The sequence below is a fragment of the Carettochelys insculpta genome, chromosome 1 (genome assembly GCF_033958435.1).
Source record: "Carettochelys insculpta isolate YL-2023 chromosome 1, ASM3395843v1, whole genome shotgun sequence".
In the NCBI taxonomy this organism is placed as follows: Eukaryota; Metazoa; Chordata; order Testudines; family Carettochelyidae; genus Carettochelys; species Carettochelys insculpta.
The window spans coordinates 107,972,141-107,988,663 of NC_134137.1; the positions used below are offsets into that span (position 1 = coordinate 107,972,141).

A 16,523-nucleotide genomic window follows, 5' to 3' on the forward strand; every position below is an offset into this window, starting at 1 on the left:
TGGTTGTGGTAGTGGTAAGAAGTACTGCACGCCTGTGGGTGGAGTGGAGGATGTGTAAAGTTGAATGTGTAACATTTCTTGGGTTTATTTTGGATTTATGTCAGGTATGTTGTGCACGTAGCCACTCTGCTTACCAGCAAAGTGTTCCTGTACATTGGTTAGCTGTTGTGAGTGGACCGTGTTGGCAGTTACAACTTTACAAATGAAGAGGGAAGAGGCAGCGTGCATCCCAAGGACTGCAAGATCTAAATAGAGCCAGCTCTTGGAAGTGCTGCTTGTTCTCATGTTGCCTCCTTCTTAAGGTGGCACAGTGGCAGTTCGTGCCCGGTATGCAACGCTGGCCCAATAACACACCGAGAGTGGAAGAAGAATCTTTATTTGGCATGCCAAGTAAGGTGCAGGGGGATCTCTCCTCAAAGCCTGCACACCTTGCAACAAGCAGTGTGCAATACTTATACCTCTCTCCTCCTTTGTTCACCCCCTCCCAACAAACCAGGGGAGAGTTTCTCATAATTCCCTTATCCACTCCCCCAGCTCAAACTGAATTCTTACTGGTCTTGTGCCATTCCGCTCTGGTAATTCCCTATTGAGCAGGAGGTCAAGTACCAATAGATTATTAACAAAAAGTAAATTACAGGAAGGTAGAGTTATTCGGTCGTATAGAACATGAACAGGATCTCATTAACAAAACAATACTGAAAATTAAGGAGGATTCACTAACAATGCTAAATTCAATATTGAACCTTATGAGAACATCAATAAGCATTCATTTACAAAACAATGTCTCTATGAGGTCAGAATATAATAACGTTTCCCGTGCCAACATTTCCCCCCTTTGAGAACGCTCAAGATGTCCCATATTGAGTCTTCTCATATTTCTTACTTAAAACCTGATTCATAGGTAGCATTCCCATTTTGTTATTTTTTAATACATGCATTCCCACTGATTGGTGGAAAAAGTCAACACACCCTTTAAATAATGGCAAACCTACTTGAATCCTAACAAACAGTTACATATTAGCAAATAACGCATTTTGCTACAGCATACAGAATTACTTTCGCTTAAACAACAATTTCAGTCCTAAATCCTTTTCAGCTTCTGGGGTGACATGGCTCATAGTCCACTCCTTTTCCTCAGCCGGTTCGACCTTCTTTAATCAAGTGAAATGGAACCACAGTTTGACTCCTTCTAGTTTAGCAGCAGTTTTTGTGGTCAATAAAACGAGGTGGGGTCCTTTCCACTTCTCTTGAAGGGGCTCCTCTTTCCACGTCCGAAGCAAGACGCTGTCTCCTGGCTGAATATCGTGAAGGGGTTGGTCCAACGGAATGGGCTGATTGTCACGAACAAACCTGTGGATTGAAGACATAACAGACGACAGCGACAGCAAATATTTCCTTAAAAACCCCTCCCCTATCCCCCATTCTATACCTGTACCAGGCACCCCATTCATTGGCCATGGTCGCCCAAACAAGATTTCGAATGGGCTTAATCCTAACCTCCCTTTGGCTAATATTCGGGTCCTTAAGAGGGCTAAGGGGAGGGCCTCTGACCACTTAAGCTGAGCTTCCTGGCACAATTTTGACAAATGTCTTTTCAAAGTCTGATTCTCTCTTTCCACCACTCCACTGGCCTGCGGTCTATATGGAATGTGGTATTTCCATGGGATCTTGAGTCCATCTTCTATTTTCTCCACACATCGAGCTGCGAAATGGGTTCCTCGGTCTGATTCAATCCATTCTGGTACTCCGAACCGGGGGACTATCTCCTTTAAGATTTTAGCGCCTGTGTTGGCCGTACAATTTTTACATGGAAATGCCTTTATCCATCATGTAAAACGATCCACAAGTACCAGTAGGTACCGAAACCCACTGGCTCGAGGTAGTTCAGTAAAGTCAATTTGCCACACGACTCCTGGTCCCGGGGCTGATGGTAGTGGGGAGGGTACCACGGGTCTTCCTGCTCGGGGATTATTTTTCTGACATACCATACAGTCTCTAACCACCCGTCTGGCTTCATTTCTTATTCCATCTCCTATAAAGTGCTTCTCTAATAATTGGATCAGGGCCTCCTGACCTGCATGTGTCCCTTGATGAAAACTCATAACCGTCGGCCTTATCAAAGGTCCAGGAAGCAACACTTGTCCTTTTTCACTTACATACCATCCTTCTCGCAGGTTCAGCTGTAACTGCTCAGCTAACTGCTGTTCTTGGGCAGAATATTCTGGCTTCTCATGGGGATTTGGGAGAGTGGGAATCAGAGGCAAAAGAGCAATATCTTCCGTATTCGCTACCCGTTTGGCCTCTCGGTCTGCCCGGGCATTACTTCTTGTTACATCTCCATCCCCCCTTTGGTGAGCTCGACAATGGACAATAGCTACCTCCTTTGGTTCCTGTATAGCCTGGAGGAAGGCCTGGATTTGTTCTCCATATTTGACAGGCTCCCCTTGAGCTGTGAGCATTCCCCTTTCTCTCCAAATTCCAGCATGGGCGTGTGCTACCCCAAATACATACTTAGAGTCTGTCCAAATTGTAACTCGCAGATCCTTAGCCATTTCCAGGGCTCGAGTGAGGGCTATAAGTTCTGCTAGCTGAGCTGATGTACCCACTGGTAAAGGACGGGCCTCAATAGTTTCGTGCAGGCTGACTATCACATATCCAGCTCTCCTTTTTCCGTTTATCACCTGGGAACTGCCATCTGTGAACCACTGTAAGTCCGCATTTAAAAGTGGTTGGTCCTTAAGGTCAGGGCGGCTCGAATATTGAGTGTCAATAGTCTCTAAACAGTCATGCTCAATTTCCTCTGTCCCCTTTTCAGGTAACAGGGTGGCTGGGTTCAAAGTTGGACTGGTTACCAACTTAACTTCTGCATTCTCTAGCAACGACGCTTGGTACTTTGTGAGTCGGGCTTGCGTGAGCCAAAGCCCTCCTTTTGCCTCCAGCAGGGCTTGGACAGCGTGTGGGGTGTTGACCTCAACTTCCCCTCCCAAAGTGAGTTTTCCTGCCTCCTCTAAGACGATGGCTGCAGCCGCCACCGCCCGCAGGCACGCTGGCCAGCCTCTAGCAACAGTATCTATTTGTTTAGAGAAGTAAGCCACAGGTCGCTTCCAACTTCCCACCTTTTGAGTTAATATTCCCAGGGCCACTCCCTTCCTTTCATGCACATACAGCTGAAATGGTTTAGTAATATCTGATAGACCTAGGGCTGGAGCTTCCATTACACGCACAATAATTTTAAAGCTTTAAATGCATGTTGAGCCTCTTTTGTAAAACGGAACAAGTCTCTGTCACGTTCTTTAACACATTCGTACAGAGGCTTAACCAGTACCCCATAATCAGGTATCCATAATCTGCAAAATCCTGCCATTCCCAAAAAGGCACGCAGTTGTTTCCTATTGCTGGGCTCAGGGATTTGACAAATAGCTTTTTTTTTTTTTTCGCTCCTGCCAAGTTCATGCCTTTGTCTTGCTTCCTCCCTGGCTTTTGTTACAACCTGGTTACGCTCCACTTCAGACAACAGGGTTCTCATTAGGACCTGACAGTCATTCCAATCAGGCTTGTGACTGGCTAAACACCCTTTGAAAATTGAAATAAAGCGGCTAGGATCCGTGGAAAACTCCCCGGCTTGGGGTTTAAAAGTTGCCAAATCGATCGGATTAAAGGGCACATGGGTCTACACCTGCATAGTAGTAGCCTGTCGATTCGCAGCTCCCAGTCTGTCAACCACTGTTTCAGTCACTAATAGATACAATTTAACTGAGGGGGCTATTCCTAAATCATGGGAAACCCTTTCCCTGTATGGAGGGGGTGTGGGTGCAGAAGCCGAAGGGGGGTCCTGGTGACAGTTTACATTAGGCTTATTTACAGCTGGTTGTACTGCACATGATAATCCACACATTTCCTGCAGGTCTTGTCTATTTCTAAGATATTCAAAATATTGGCCATACATATGTTCTTCCCATTTACCGGTATGTTGTAAAAACAAAAGCAGCTGCAATATGGTGTTATAATTTAGGGATCCCTCTGGTGGCCACTGCTCCTGCCCTTCTAAGTTATACTGTGGCCACCCTACTGTGCACAGTCTCCTTAGTCTAGATTTGGTCGTGGGGTCCCCCCCTATAATTTTCCAGTGTTTCAAAACACAACCCAAGGGAGTATTATCCTTGGGGCTACTTTGACCTAGTCCCATCCTTATCACAACCTATTGCCCCAACCCTGTATTGGCCGTCCGGCGTCCCGGAAGTCCCTTTCACAAAAAGGGACTGGGTCTTACCTGTCCAGAGGTCCGGCTCTCGCCGCTCCACCCTCTGTTTCCTCTCTCTCTTCCACGTTGCTGCGTTGCACCGTTGTGTCGTCCCCAGCAGGGGCTGCGGAACCCGGACGCCGAGTTCCCCAGTAAAATTACCGGTGCACGCTGAAAGTCCGACGCCGTCTCCCGCTACCCCCGCCAAGAGGCGAGCCGGGCAAGGCTTTAATTTAGAGTGCCCACCCAGGGACGCCAAAACTGTTGCCTCCTTCTTAAGGTGGCACAGTGGCAGTTCGTGCCCGGTATGCAACGCTGGCCCAATAACACACCAAGAGTGGAAGAAGAATCTTTATTTGGCATGCCAAGTAAGGTGCAGGGGGATCTCTCCTCAAAGCCTGCACACCTTGCAACAAGCAGTGTGCAATACTTATACCTCTCTCCTCCTTTGTTCACCCCCTCCCAACAAACCAGGGGAGAGTTTCTCATAATTCCCTTATCCACTCCCCCAGCTCAAACTGAATTCTTACTGGTCTTGTGCCATTCCGCTCTGGTAATTCCCTATTGAGCAGGAGGTCAAGTACCAATAGATTATTAACAAAAAGTAAATTACAGGAAGGTAGAGTTATTCGGTCGTATAGAACATGAACAGGATCTCATTAACAAAACAATACTGAAAATTAAGGAGGATTCACTAACAATGCTAAATTCAATATTGAACCTTATGAGAACATCAATAAGCATTCATTTACAAAACAATGTCTCTATGAGATCAGAATATAATAACGTTTCCCGTGCCAACACTCAGAATATTTTACAGGCTAAAACCCAAATGATTTATGGAACTGACTCAACTCCAATGTTTCCATAGATTCTGGTGAGCTTTGAACCAAGCCCCAGCATTAAATTGTGCTTACCCTGGGATAATTTTTGTGACTACAAAATGACAGGACAATTCATTGTATTAGCAGACCATTAGGACCAATGTAATACTGTGATCACTTGACATGCTGTATATGTAGTATCCTGTCCCTTCCCTTTTGTGTGTTATAATCTGAGCACTTTGGAGTAGAAGCCTTCCTTTATGTTTGGAAAGTGTCTCTCACTATAGAAAACAAATGAGTGGGTGTGTTGTAATCTCATGTGTTTGTACAAAACAGGACATTCATCGGTTAAAAAGAAAAAAAAATGCCTCCAAGGAAAACTCCTTACCTTTCTCATTTTACTCCTTCAGGACTCAGTCAGTTCTCCCACAACTTGTTAGCTTCACCTCTCACTGCCTTCAGTCAAATTGAGAACACCCCTTGCATAGGGTAATCATAACCTCAGTTTGTTTTGGCTTGTCATTTAAATTAAGGTCCTCATAGGTGCTGATGGCAACTGTTTTTCAAAATGGGTGTAATAGTGCATCTAGTTTAGGAAGGTTACACTTACTACATTTGGCGGAAGAAGTGCTTTTTAAGCAGGGTTTTTGTGCAAGAGCAGTACCTGGACACCAGATCCAACTACTGTTCCAATAACTCAGATTGTTTTAAGAACACCTGGAAGCTTTATTATGTGCAAAGATAAAGGTTGCAATTCTCAAGACAAAATTTTTACTAAAAAAAAATGCAATGAAGAACAGAGCCAGTCTGAAAGGTATGCCTTCTTTGGGGGGAAAATATTATCCTACTCATCACTAAGAATCATGGGGCAAAAATTTTCTTTGTCAAAAGCAAGTGTTTGTGAAAATTTCCAAGAATATTTTAAAGACTTTTTTTCTTTCAGGCTTCCTATAGTGAGTGTGTGAGAGAAAATGTGTACGCTGTTTTGTTCTCTTTGCTCGACCCACCTATTTGAATGGATTTATGAAGTAATTTCATCATTGTATGTTATACAGATTGACATTTCTAACGTAAAGCCTTGAAAGGAAGCTAGATGTACACATTTTAAAAATATTGTTTGATTTTAAAATGTAACGTTACCCTTCTATCTGCTTGGGAGAATGGTCATAAACTGACTCTGCAGAGGATCTTCAAAGACCTGAATCACCATCCTACTTAAAAAAGTTAAAGACAGGAAATGCTCAAACATAAGCTACTACCAATCCTCCCTTGTTGAGATTCTGAGATTGGCCAAAGTCTTTCTAGGGAATGGATCCTTATAATGGGGATTTTATCCAGATTAGTTTAGTCTTGAGAAAAGAAGACTGTATGGAGACTTCATAGCTGATATAAGTGTGATCAATTGTCCTCCACTGAAGGCTGGACAAGAAGGAATCTGTTTACTCTGCAGAAAGGAAGATTGAAGTTAGCTATTAGGAAAAACTTTCAACTACAAGGACACTTTCAGAATTGGAGTAGGTTACCTAAAGAGACTGTGGAATACCCAGCACTGGAGTATTTTAGGAAGAGGTTGAACAAACCTCTTGTCCCCAGTGTTGTTTAGGTATACTAAGTCCTGAATCAGTGTGGGCTGGCCTCCCAAAGTCCCTGCCAGACCTATATTTCTATTATACCATTGCCAATGTATATGTATAAATAGAACAATAAGTATTTCATTAACTCTTTGTCTCTATTTCTTTCTCATTACTCGCATTTGCAGAGACATCTGTAGCTTGGAAAAAGCTCCCAACAAAATTTGCTGGGCAGTTGTATACCAAAAAGAATGGAAAGATATGTTTTTGTATTCTGTAAGGTGAGCTCCTAGCTTTGATGAATCTGTGAGCTCCAAAAATTTACAAAATCTACATTCTTTGGAACATGTTACCTCCTATCACATACGGTTTGTCACGTATAACTTGAGACAACAACACTGCTTTTGACCATTTTGAATGGAACAGACATAGAGACCCATTTTCCACAGTTTAAAATCTAATATATGATAAGCCCATACTCTTGAAAATAATTTTACAATCTAAAATTTGAAAGTAGAATGAAAATATTTAACTCCCTTCACGTCCCTGCTTCTTTCTTTAGCAGCACACCCCTGCCAATTATTAGATTACATTCACTTGTTACAGGAATTGTCATGGCCAGTTGCAGTTCTCTTTTGTCTTTTCCACAGCAGAGACACATCAAACCATGGAGAAATTTTGAATCAGTTTCAATTTCAAAATATATTGTAGATACCCTGGGATTCTACAGATGAGGTCAGACTTTTGAAAGAGGGACATTCCTGGTACTGATTTTAACCAGACCCCATGGTCCAGTGGACACTAATAAGTAAAATTTCAATTACACAACAGGAAAATGGAAGACCAGAATCATTTCAAATAGCTGTAGAAAATGGGGTGTGATTAGTTGTTTCAGAGATTTGCTTCATCACTTTAATTTAACGGAGTTAATAGTTGACCATTTACCATTTCAGAGCAATAGTCCAGATTAAACAGATTTTTTGCCATTTTCAAGAAGCTGTGCTCAACACAAAGCACAGCTTTGTGCATGCTATTTCCAATGGCTTATGAATGTTTTCTTTAATGACAAATGAGAAGATGAGGATCTCTGCCTGTATATTTTTACAGTTTGTACATCTACTGAATTCCAAGACATGAACTTAAGTAACAAGTGTGTATTTATTTATAGATATATATTAGTCTAAGATCATGTTATGTGTGAGTACACATGTTCTGATTGTGACTGATCTCTGATACTATTCTGTTAAAATAAGTTTGTCTCTCTCTCTTCCTCTCTGTCTCTGTCTCTCTCATCTCTCTCTATATATATATATAAAAGACTGGGACCTTATTATAAATGTGTGTGATATATACGGGCACAAGGGTTTTCTGTAAGCTGTGTGTGCTAGTGCAGCTGCTCAGAAGAGATTCCAATGCCACCCAGCTGATTAGCAGAGCACACACACAGCTGGATGTTTTGTTTCTACTGGTGATGCACATTCACACATGCCTCAGTGCACATAAAAATTATTTTGTACCTGGATGGAAAAATCTGCGTAAGGCTGGAAAACATTAGAGAGAACGTTGGTAGATACATCCATAAACATATAGTGCATGTATGTCTCTCTCTATCGCTCTGCATATATGTATATACACAGAGAGAGAAAGAGAGGCATATATCTTAGTCTAAAACCTTCTCAATGCTGAGCTCTTTTCTTAAGACATTCACTTGGTCCCTGCCACTGGGTCAGCTGCACTGAATGACGGGAATATAAGCGTGGACAAGGTGCTGGTGGTTTTACTACCATGTCACCTTGATCTGGAGGGCATTAGATGACACAGTGAATAAGACACCAGCAACTTGTTTATGCTTATGCTCCCACCTTTGCTGCCCCCTGTGGCATTTCTCCAGTGCAGTGGTGACTAATTCTAAGATAAGAGCTCCAAGTGGACAAGGATAAACTGAAAATGTTATAGCTAAGCTGAGGATGAGCAAGCCCCTGGATTGTGACTGTTGCTATTGCTTTCCGAGTATGACTTTCCAGTGGAGGAGGATGGAGCCGAGCCGCTGGCTTTAAATAGACTTAGCAGTCGCGCCTTATACCCTCTAAATGCAAAGAAGTAAATAATTGGGTCGATGCAACAGTTCATGTTCATAAAAGCCACTGTGATTTGAAGAGACATCTTGAAGGCTTTCTGGGCTGTGCAAGACGGCTGGTACAGTATCTTTCTGATCATGAACTGAATGATATTTAAATGGTATGGACTAAAGCAGATCACAACTGCAAGCAGCACAACCAGTATGATTGTGAAAGCCTTTCTGTGGTGCCCATTCTTGTCAGTCAGAGGGTTTTCTTTAGCTGCTTTGCACAGGTTCAGGTTGATCTGCACATAACAGACTAATATAATCCCTACTGGTAGGAAGAATCCAATCATGCAAGCTCCCAGAAGGATATATGGTAGTTTAGGAATTTCTTCAAAGTTGAAATATTCCATGCAGGTCATTTTATCTCCTATCTTCTTGGTCATGGGCCTGAAGAGCAACAGTATTGTCTGCAGGAACACCAGGAGCCATATCAGCACGCAGATGTACTTCACTCTGCTCACTTTCCGAAACCTGCCAAGCCGGCGCGTGTGAACCACAGCGATGTAGCGGTCGACGCTCACACATGTCATAAAATAGATGCCCACGTAGGTATTCATGTAAAAGATGAATGCTGTCACCCTGCAGCTCCAATCTCCGAAAGGCCAGTTGAATTCTAAGACGTAATAAGCAATTCGGCCAGGGAGAGCAAGTGTGAAAAGGGCATCAGACACAGCAAGGTTGATTAAGTAGAGGTCAGTTGAGTTGATTTTCTTCCTTCGGTGTGAGGTGACATACAGGGCAAGGATGTTTCCACAAGAGCCAAAGACCAGCAGGACAGTGTAAAAGACTGAAAAAATTATTTTCGCTACAAAGTGGTGGTTATATACATCGCAGCTGCTTTCATTGGTGTAAGTGAGGACAGTAACCTGAGATGCAGCAGTGGCAACACTGGCAGCCATTCTGTGGACTTCTGCTTGGGAGAAGAAAAGACATGACATTAGCAGCTTACTAATAACGTGCATTATCTGCTTTGACAGATAACAAAACTACTCAGGCTTTGTACTTGTGTAGACTATCACATTAAAAGAAGTGAGAGTCCTCCTCTGAACAGCAAAGTCTCACAAGCTTAGTATGCTCTGAGACCTGATTATGAGCAGGCTTAGTCATTTGGAAAGTGATCTTAGCATACCATTCTGAACAGAGATTGTGACTTATTCTTTTCTTCAGAGCTCTTTATCTTGAAAACCAGTAGCAGGAGGTGTTATGTCAGAAAAAAAGCATGTTTGGTGGGTGAGATAGGGCATCATTTGCTGCTTATAGAGAGGGAGAAATGATATTTCAAATGCAAAATTCCATAATAGAGGATGGGAACTTTAGAAGGGAGGTGTGTGTCAATAAAACATCCTTTTTCTTATGACAAGCTGTGCCAAAAAATGGAACAAGGAGAAAAAGACCCATCTGAAGAATCATAGCTTTACATCTAGGGGTGGCTTTTTACAGTCATTTACAATTAAAACCTGCAGTGCCTATAGATTCTGTTGATATTGGTCCTAAGAAGATTTTATATGGCCAGCTCCTGAGTTCTCCACTCAGACTGAATGTGATCTTTGCTTGCCTAAGCACCCCCCGGCTCCATGGATGAGAGAGGTGCAGTAACATTGGAAGGTAACGTTAAGTTTAAAGCCAGTCATGTTCTGTCTTTAGTACAGGCCCTGATTTCCCATTTGCTGTTCTAATACACTAGGACTCCTGGTCAATTTGGGAACCAATAGCGCCTACCTGTACTTTCAGGTGCCAAATAAAACTAGTAGGTATCATTTTGCCACCATAGGGAAACTCAGAGGTGCCATTATTTTGTTCATATTTAACTATTTATTTTAATCTCTCTTCTGCCTCTTTATATATATAATTGTTGTCTCCTCAGTACTTCTCCAGCATGTTACATAGTATTAATGCTCCCATCATTCCTTTGAGGTAGGTATTATTTCCAGTTTCTAACTGGGGAAACTGAGGTACACAAAGTTAACCAAACCCAAACAAGAAGGCAATGTCAGAGAAATGCATCACTGAACTTGAATTCTGCCCTTCACCTCCCTCCTTGTGCCAAAGACTGACACGTATCTTTAGAATGGGTGCCTTGTCACTGAGGGTCTGTGCGTGCAGCGAAACATAACCTCACTGCGGTATCAGCACAGGACCATTTCCTGACTTTGGTGGTGTTAAATTACAGCCTTTTATCATGGTGCACTTGTGGTTTGGTTTTCTGGTCTTTTCACTTGTTAATGGTGACCTGGGGGGCTGCAGGGGTGTACCTCCAAAGCCGTGAGCCTTTCTGCTGCCACCACCACTCAGCAGTACACTCCCAGCCTGACTCCACACTCGGAAGCCTCAGTTCAGCTGACAGTGAGTAGGTTATGTAACAGTGGTTATGCACTGCAAAGGCAGGTGCTGGGCAAACTAACTGCACAGCTCTGCTAAAGCAACTGAGCCTCTGCAAAGCAGCACTAGTGAATCGTACTGAAGGCTATCAGACTCACTAGTTGTGGATGTCCGTTCAGACCATCCTGAGACAGAGCCCCATACAGGCCTCCAAAGCCAACCAAGAATTCCACAAAACATTTGGAAAACACGTCATATCAAAGTCAACACTTCCCTTGTTCTTTGGGATGGGCAGTGTTGTACAGTAATGTGCTTACATCATGGAATAGCCCTCAAACATCTTTTACTCCAGATGAAAGGAAAAAAAAGCGCCACTCAGAAAAGACAGGCCACGTGGGCTTGAACGCACACACAAACACATACATCCCCAAGCCAAGAGCGACCTGAGAGACATGCCCTAGCAAAACGTATTGTATTGTAGCTTGTCCAAATTCAGCAGATTAAACTCTCCAGTGGTGTTCCATATATAATTGCACAGGTAAATTTACCTCTTAGGATGTTTACAATATAACCTAGTAGTTGGTTTAATGGCTGTCATGGGAAGAAAATAGATACTATATTGTCTTATTAAATCTGGACCTCTTTCTGTTCCCAAAGAAGCCAAAAAGCAATTAGTTAGATAGAGGTGCTTTTCATAAGGTCCCATCTAAAAAACACGCAGTCATTTTCGCCCTGGTGCTCTCAAAGGCAGTCTCTAAAAATACAATACCTTTATGAAAATAAGGCAAGGAGAGCTGACTTACCAGGGGCTGACAGTGGTGGCTGTTGAGAAGTTCTTGGCTTAGCTCTTTCTCCGTTATATTAGCAGTAAATTTATTGTATCTAATATGCTCAATCGTCCCTGGAAAAGTCCCCTTCCAGTGCTATGATGAAAACCCCTCTGCCTTGCAGCAAGCAGAGACAGAGAGGTGACCAAAAATGAAGAAAGTTCTGCCTTTCCTAATCTAGTCATCATCATCTGAGTGGTGACGGAAAGAGCTAAACAATCCCTGTATCACTTGTCAGCCCTGAGATACCTGCTGCCTCCAGCAGAAAGCAGAGTCTTTTTTTGTGCTCCCCTTCTGTTTCAGGCTGTGCTGCTGGGAAGGTGGTGCTCTTTCATCTGGCTGCTCACTGTAGCACAATAACACTTCTACAGGTCTTTGTTTGCAATTTGTGAGGAGGGAATGAAAAACCCCAGAAAATTCCCCAAGCTGAACATTCTGAAGTGTTCACCATTCTGCCATCCCCCCCACACAGGCTTTTTTCTTTTATTACAAGAAATGGATTTCAGTCTTGCTCATTTGTTAAGGAAATAATTTATAACCAGACTAATAAACCACAAGCATGATTTTGTTAAAAGGCTTTAAACACACCGAAATCAAGAAAAACAATGTATTATCTACAACACTGTGCTTCAGTTTGCTTGCACGTGTGATGCGTAAGACAGTGGTTGGAGACGTGCTGTACTTGGAAGCACAGTGAAGTGAGTTAACGGTGTAAGTTGTGCCTTAATGAGGAATTGTCTGTGTGCTGTGGTCTTCACTCACACCCTTGAATGCAATTGCCCCTAAAATTCTCTGATTCCCTTGACTCATTGTAGCCAGACATGAACCCCCCATTTGGCCTTTTCTTCTTCTCCCCCCCACTGGGAGAGACAGAGAGAGAAACAAGCAGAGGAAACAGGTAGCCTTTGATGTCCTGGGAACGCAGGTGTGCTGTCTCGCCCAGCCTCTCTACTATACACAGAAACCAGACAGTGAATGGGCTAGCTAATGGCCGCCCTTCTGGCTGATCTCAGTAATTGACACGCCTTGATCACGTCCCCAGGAAGGATGGGGAACCCCCGCCCATCACCTCCAAAGGTGCCCAATTGTCCACAATTCACAGGTGCGAATTGAGCCTTGCACCCCCCCTGGGAAACCTGGGGTTCAAAATATTCCTCCCAATTGGCCACTTGAGACCAGGAAGAAGCGTACGTGACAAAAGGAGTATAAGGGGTTTGGCAGACCACCCCCCACTTTGAGTTTCAATCACCTACACCTGCTGGCCAGGTCTGGAATTAACTCCCGAGACTGGGGACACCTGGTTCATATCTACGTCTTCCCGAGGGATTGAGAGAAAGTTTCTGGGTCACACCGGATCTAGGAGGCAGGGGTAAGAATTACACCTGTATTACACTTCTTTCCTATAGGAATTGAGGGAAAGACTCTGGTTCCACCAGGTCTAGGAGGCAGGGGTAAAAATCACACCTGCAACGTGCCTTTCTTGTGTACACATTACTTATATTAGTCTAAGCTAGCTAGTTTGTCTAAAACTTTTCTTAAGTTAAATTGTGTTGTTTCCCCTTTAAAAACTGCGAGTACTAACTTGTACTTTAATCATTTGTCTTAGTTAAATTGTTTCTATCTTTGTATAAATAAAAATAACTGTTAAAGCCTCTCTAAGTGTAATTTTTCCTCTTGCTGCTGTACCCGAACTAAACACAAACCAAAGAACCCAGCCTGCCCTGGCTGCTTAGCGTAGCTGCTAGTGTGGCATCACCCCCTTTGCCCCACCAGACCCTTTAGCTGGCACCTGGGCATCGGCTCACACTCATCCATGAGATTGCCATTAGGGCTGTGAGTAAGTTGGACGTTCTAGCGCCATGGTGTCCAACACACATTCCGTTTGCTACATGTGGTGAACTGGATGCTGGGGTGTGGCAAAATGCAGCTCCTTAGAGCCACACAAGAGGCGAGTCCTCCGTCCACGCCAGGCAGGCACCCCACCACTGGTGGGGCGAGCACATGGCGGCAGCGGCTGCGACTTGCAGCGTGGCTCCAGCCGTATCTCATCTCACGGTGTGGCCCCAGGCATGGCTCCAGCCACGGCCTGGCACTGCTCCAGCCACAGCTCACAGCATGGCTCCAGCCATGGCCCAGTTGTTGTGTGGCTCTCACGCGCGGGAGGCTCCTGCGGTGGCGCAGAGCTGGTGAGTTGCTGGCAGTTTGTGCAGTGTGGGGTGCCTGGCTTGTTGGGATTCGGGGGGAGGTCCCCTGGCTCTGGGAGGAGTGGGAGGGGTGGTGGTGAGCCTTACATTTCTATTGGAGACCACTGTTCTAGTGGTTCATCAATGCAAAAGTTGTGTGATGAGAGCCTTGGGGTCAGCAGTGGTTTAACCTGAAAAAAATGGAAGGAGAAGGCAGGTTTTGTGTGTGCGGTGCGTGTGCACTCAGACATACACATCCTTTGGAGGAAATTGAGTTTGAGGTTCTTGAAAGATCCTCATGCAACTGCATGAAGCTCGAGAGCCCTGAGTTGGCCACTCCTGTAACTGGAGCATGTCACGAATGAATGGCTGTAAAGCTTTAATGGGCTTTCTGTTGGCAAGTGGCCAAGCAAGCCACTGGGATGAAAAGGAGGATTTTTTAATTAAAGCAGTTGCCTGCTAAGGGAGAGAGAGAGCGACACAAAGATGTGTAAGCTCGAGCAGGGCTTCATAAATCCAGTAACTAGCCAGGCAACAAAGTGATCTGGCCATACAGATATGTAAGTAGAAAGGAAAGGTTTACTCAGACGCAATCAGCTTAGTTATTTTGGGTTTGGTGTGGAATTTCTGAGGCTGGTTGATGTACCCCCCCCACACGCCCTCCCTCCCGTACACTGTAACTTCTAAACTGAATCCCAGGGAAGGAATTCTGTGTGCTTTTATTTGCCCTTTTTGTCAGCTGCTCTGTAACACCTAGCTGCCAAGTATGCTTTATCTCTTTATTTGTACATTTCACCTTTTGTTAATAAATCATCCTTTTTTTTCTGGACAATGATTTGATTCCTGTGTCCTAGAGGAGGGTCTGTGTATGTACATGCCTGAGACTGAAAGGTCAGATATCAGAATGCAGCTTAATTTCTTCCTCTTTGTTTTCAAGCTCTCTCCTACGGGAGGGTTAAGAACCTGGGGTTTCCCCACAGGAAAACATCCCAAGTATGTTTTCCTGGTTTTTTTTAAAGTGGGGTTTTCTCGCTGGGGTGGTGGCAGCTACCTCCCAGGTTCAGGCAGTCTGTAATGGTGGGAAACTTCTAAGCAGAAGCCTATGGAGGCAGGGTATTTTTAAGGTCTCTTGTGTGCCCCCACCTTCAGCACTCCTATTGTCAGAGTTTGCACCACGGGGGGTGTTATGGTATTGGGTTTTAAGATGAACAGACTAAACATTGTTGCAATAGCTGTCTTTGGTTTTCAGCACCAAAGCTTGTGCCAGGTGGGCAAGTGAGGTCTCTTTTGAAAGTTGGTGAGTCACTGAATTGGCATATACCTCTCCTATACTTGTATCCTTTTCTACATGGAGTTATAAGTATTGGCTTTGTGCTTTATTTTTGAAATTTTAGTTTCTGGGAGACCACAATAGGAGGAGTGACAACCTATTGTGAAAGGATTCCTAGTCAAGTGAAGCAGTACTTGACGGGCAAAGCACCTTATCAGATTCCAATCAACCGCTGAGGAATCTGGCTGTAAGGTACATACCAGCAGAGAAGCAGTGGCAGATTGCTTAAAAAAAGATTTGGACAGGTGTCCTGCCTATATGACAGGCTCCATCTCAGACATCCTTGCAGACTAGGAGAAACAGTGGAATTCCTTCCTTATGGATACAAGAGGACCCTGAGAGCTCCTCCATCTTTGTCTTCATTCTAGTTCAGGAGCATCTTTGCTATGAACTGATCCCAGATGAACTGATGATCCTTCCTAACATAGGATGTGTTCCAGAGACTTTTAAGATAAGCAGCCTGCTCCACCTCTGCTGCAAGCCTGCATCAAGAACTTTGTGATTGGTGTATGTAAATTGATTGCTTTAACAATTTTTTTCTTGAACTATTCTTTCTTTTCATTAATAAACCTTCAGATTTTAGAATATAAAAATAAAACCCCCTCAGCAGGCAACTGCAATTCAAAAATCCTCCTTTCCTTTCCCATTGGCTCACCTGGCTGCTTGCCAACAGAGAACCACTCTCTCTGGGTTTAACCCTTTACAGGCATTCATTCAGGGCCCTGAAAGCATGAGGTCCAAAGCAACTACCTTGTTTGCCTCGCCCTAAGGCCGGCCTGTAAAGATTTAGCTGCAAATGGTGTGACATTCTTGATGTGAACAAATTGATGTGAATAACTGTTCTTGCTGTGGCATCACTTTTAAAATCTTCACATCTCGTATTCTGAAAATACCAAAGAATGTCAACATTGTTCCTCTCTGCGTGTTTGCTTATGTGCAACCCAGGACAGGTGTGTGCATCTCAGAACATTTTCCCTCATTTGTCTATATCAGGTCAATTCTGGAGCTCTCTGGAGCTGTGCTCTGATACTGCTGGTACATAGGGCCCTGTCGACAAGCCTATCCCTTAGCTCCTTTTAACTACCTCTGATGGTTGCTGGAATT

General features: G+C 43.9%; 1 protein-coding gene and 1 long non-coding RNA gene across 2 annotated transcripts; both read right to left on the reverse strand.

Moving 5' to 3' along the window:
• Positions 1-359: 359 nt before the first annotated feature.
• LOC142010936 (uncharacterized) lies at positions 360-5,166 on the reverse strand. The gene is made up of 2 exons (XR_012644922.1): positions 4,271-5,166; positions 360-1,350 (listed from the first exon to the last, which is right to left on the reverse strand). It is a non-coding gene; the product is annotated as an uncharacterized LOC142010936 (long non-coding RNA).
• A 3,425-nt stretch (positions 5,167-8,591) lies between these two features.
• LOC142005913 (G-protein coupled receptor 183-like) lies at positions 8,592-9,659 on the reverse strand. The gene has a single exon (XM_074983113.1). It carries the CDS (start codon positions 9,657-9,659, stop codon positions 8,592-8,594), a length of 1,068 nt encoding a protein of 355 aa, XP_074839214.1.
• Between the last annotated feature and the right edge of the window lie 6,864 nt (positions 9,660-16,523).

Bases quoted from the DNA above. Each gene is read 5' to 3' on its own strand.
- LOC142005913 (XM_074983113.1), bottom strand. From the start codon at position 9,659: ATGGCTGCCAGTGTTGCCACTGCTGCATCTCAGGTTACTGTCCTCACT.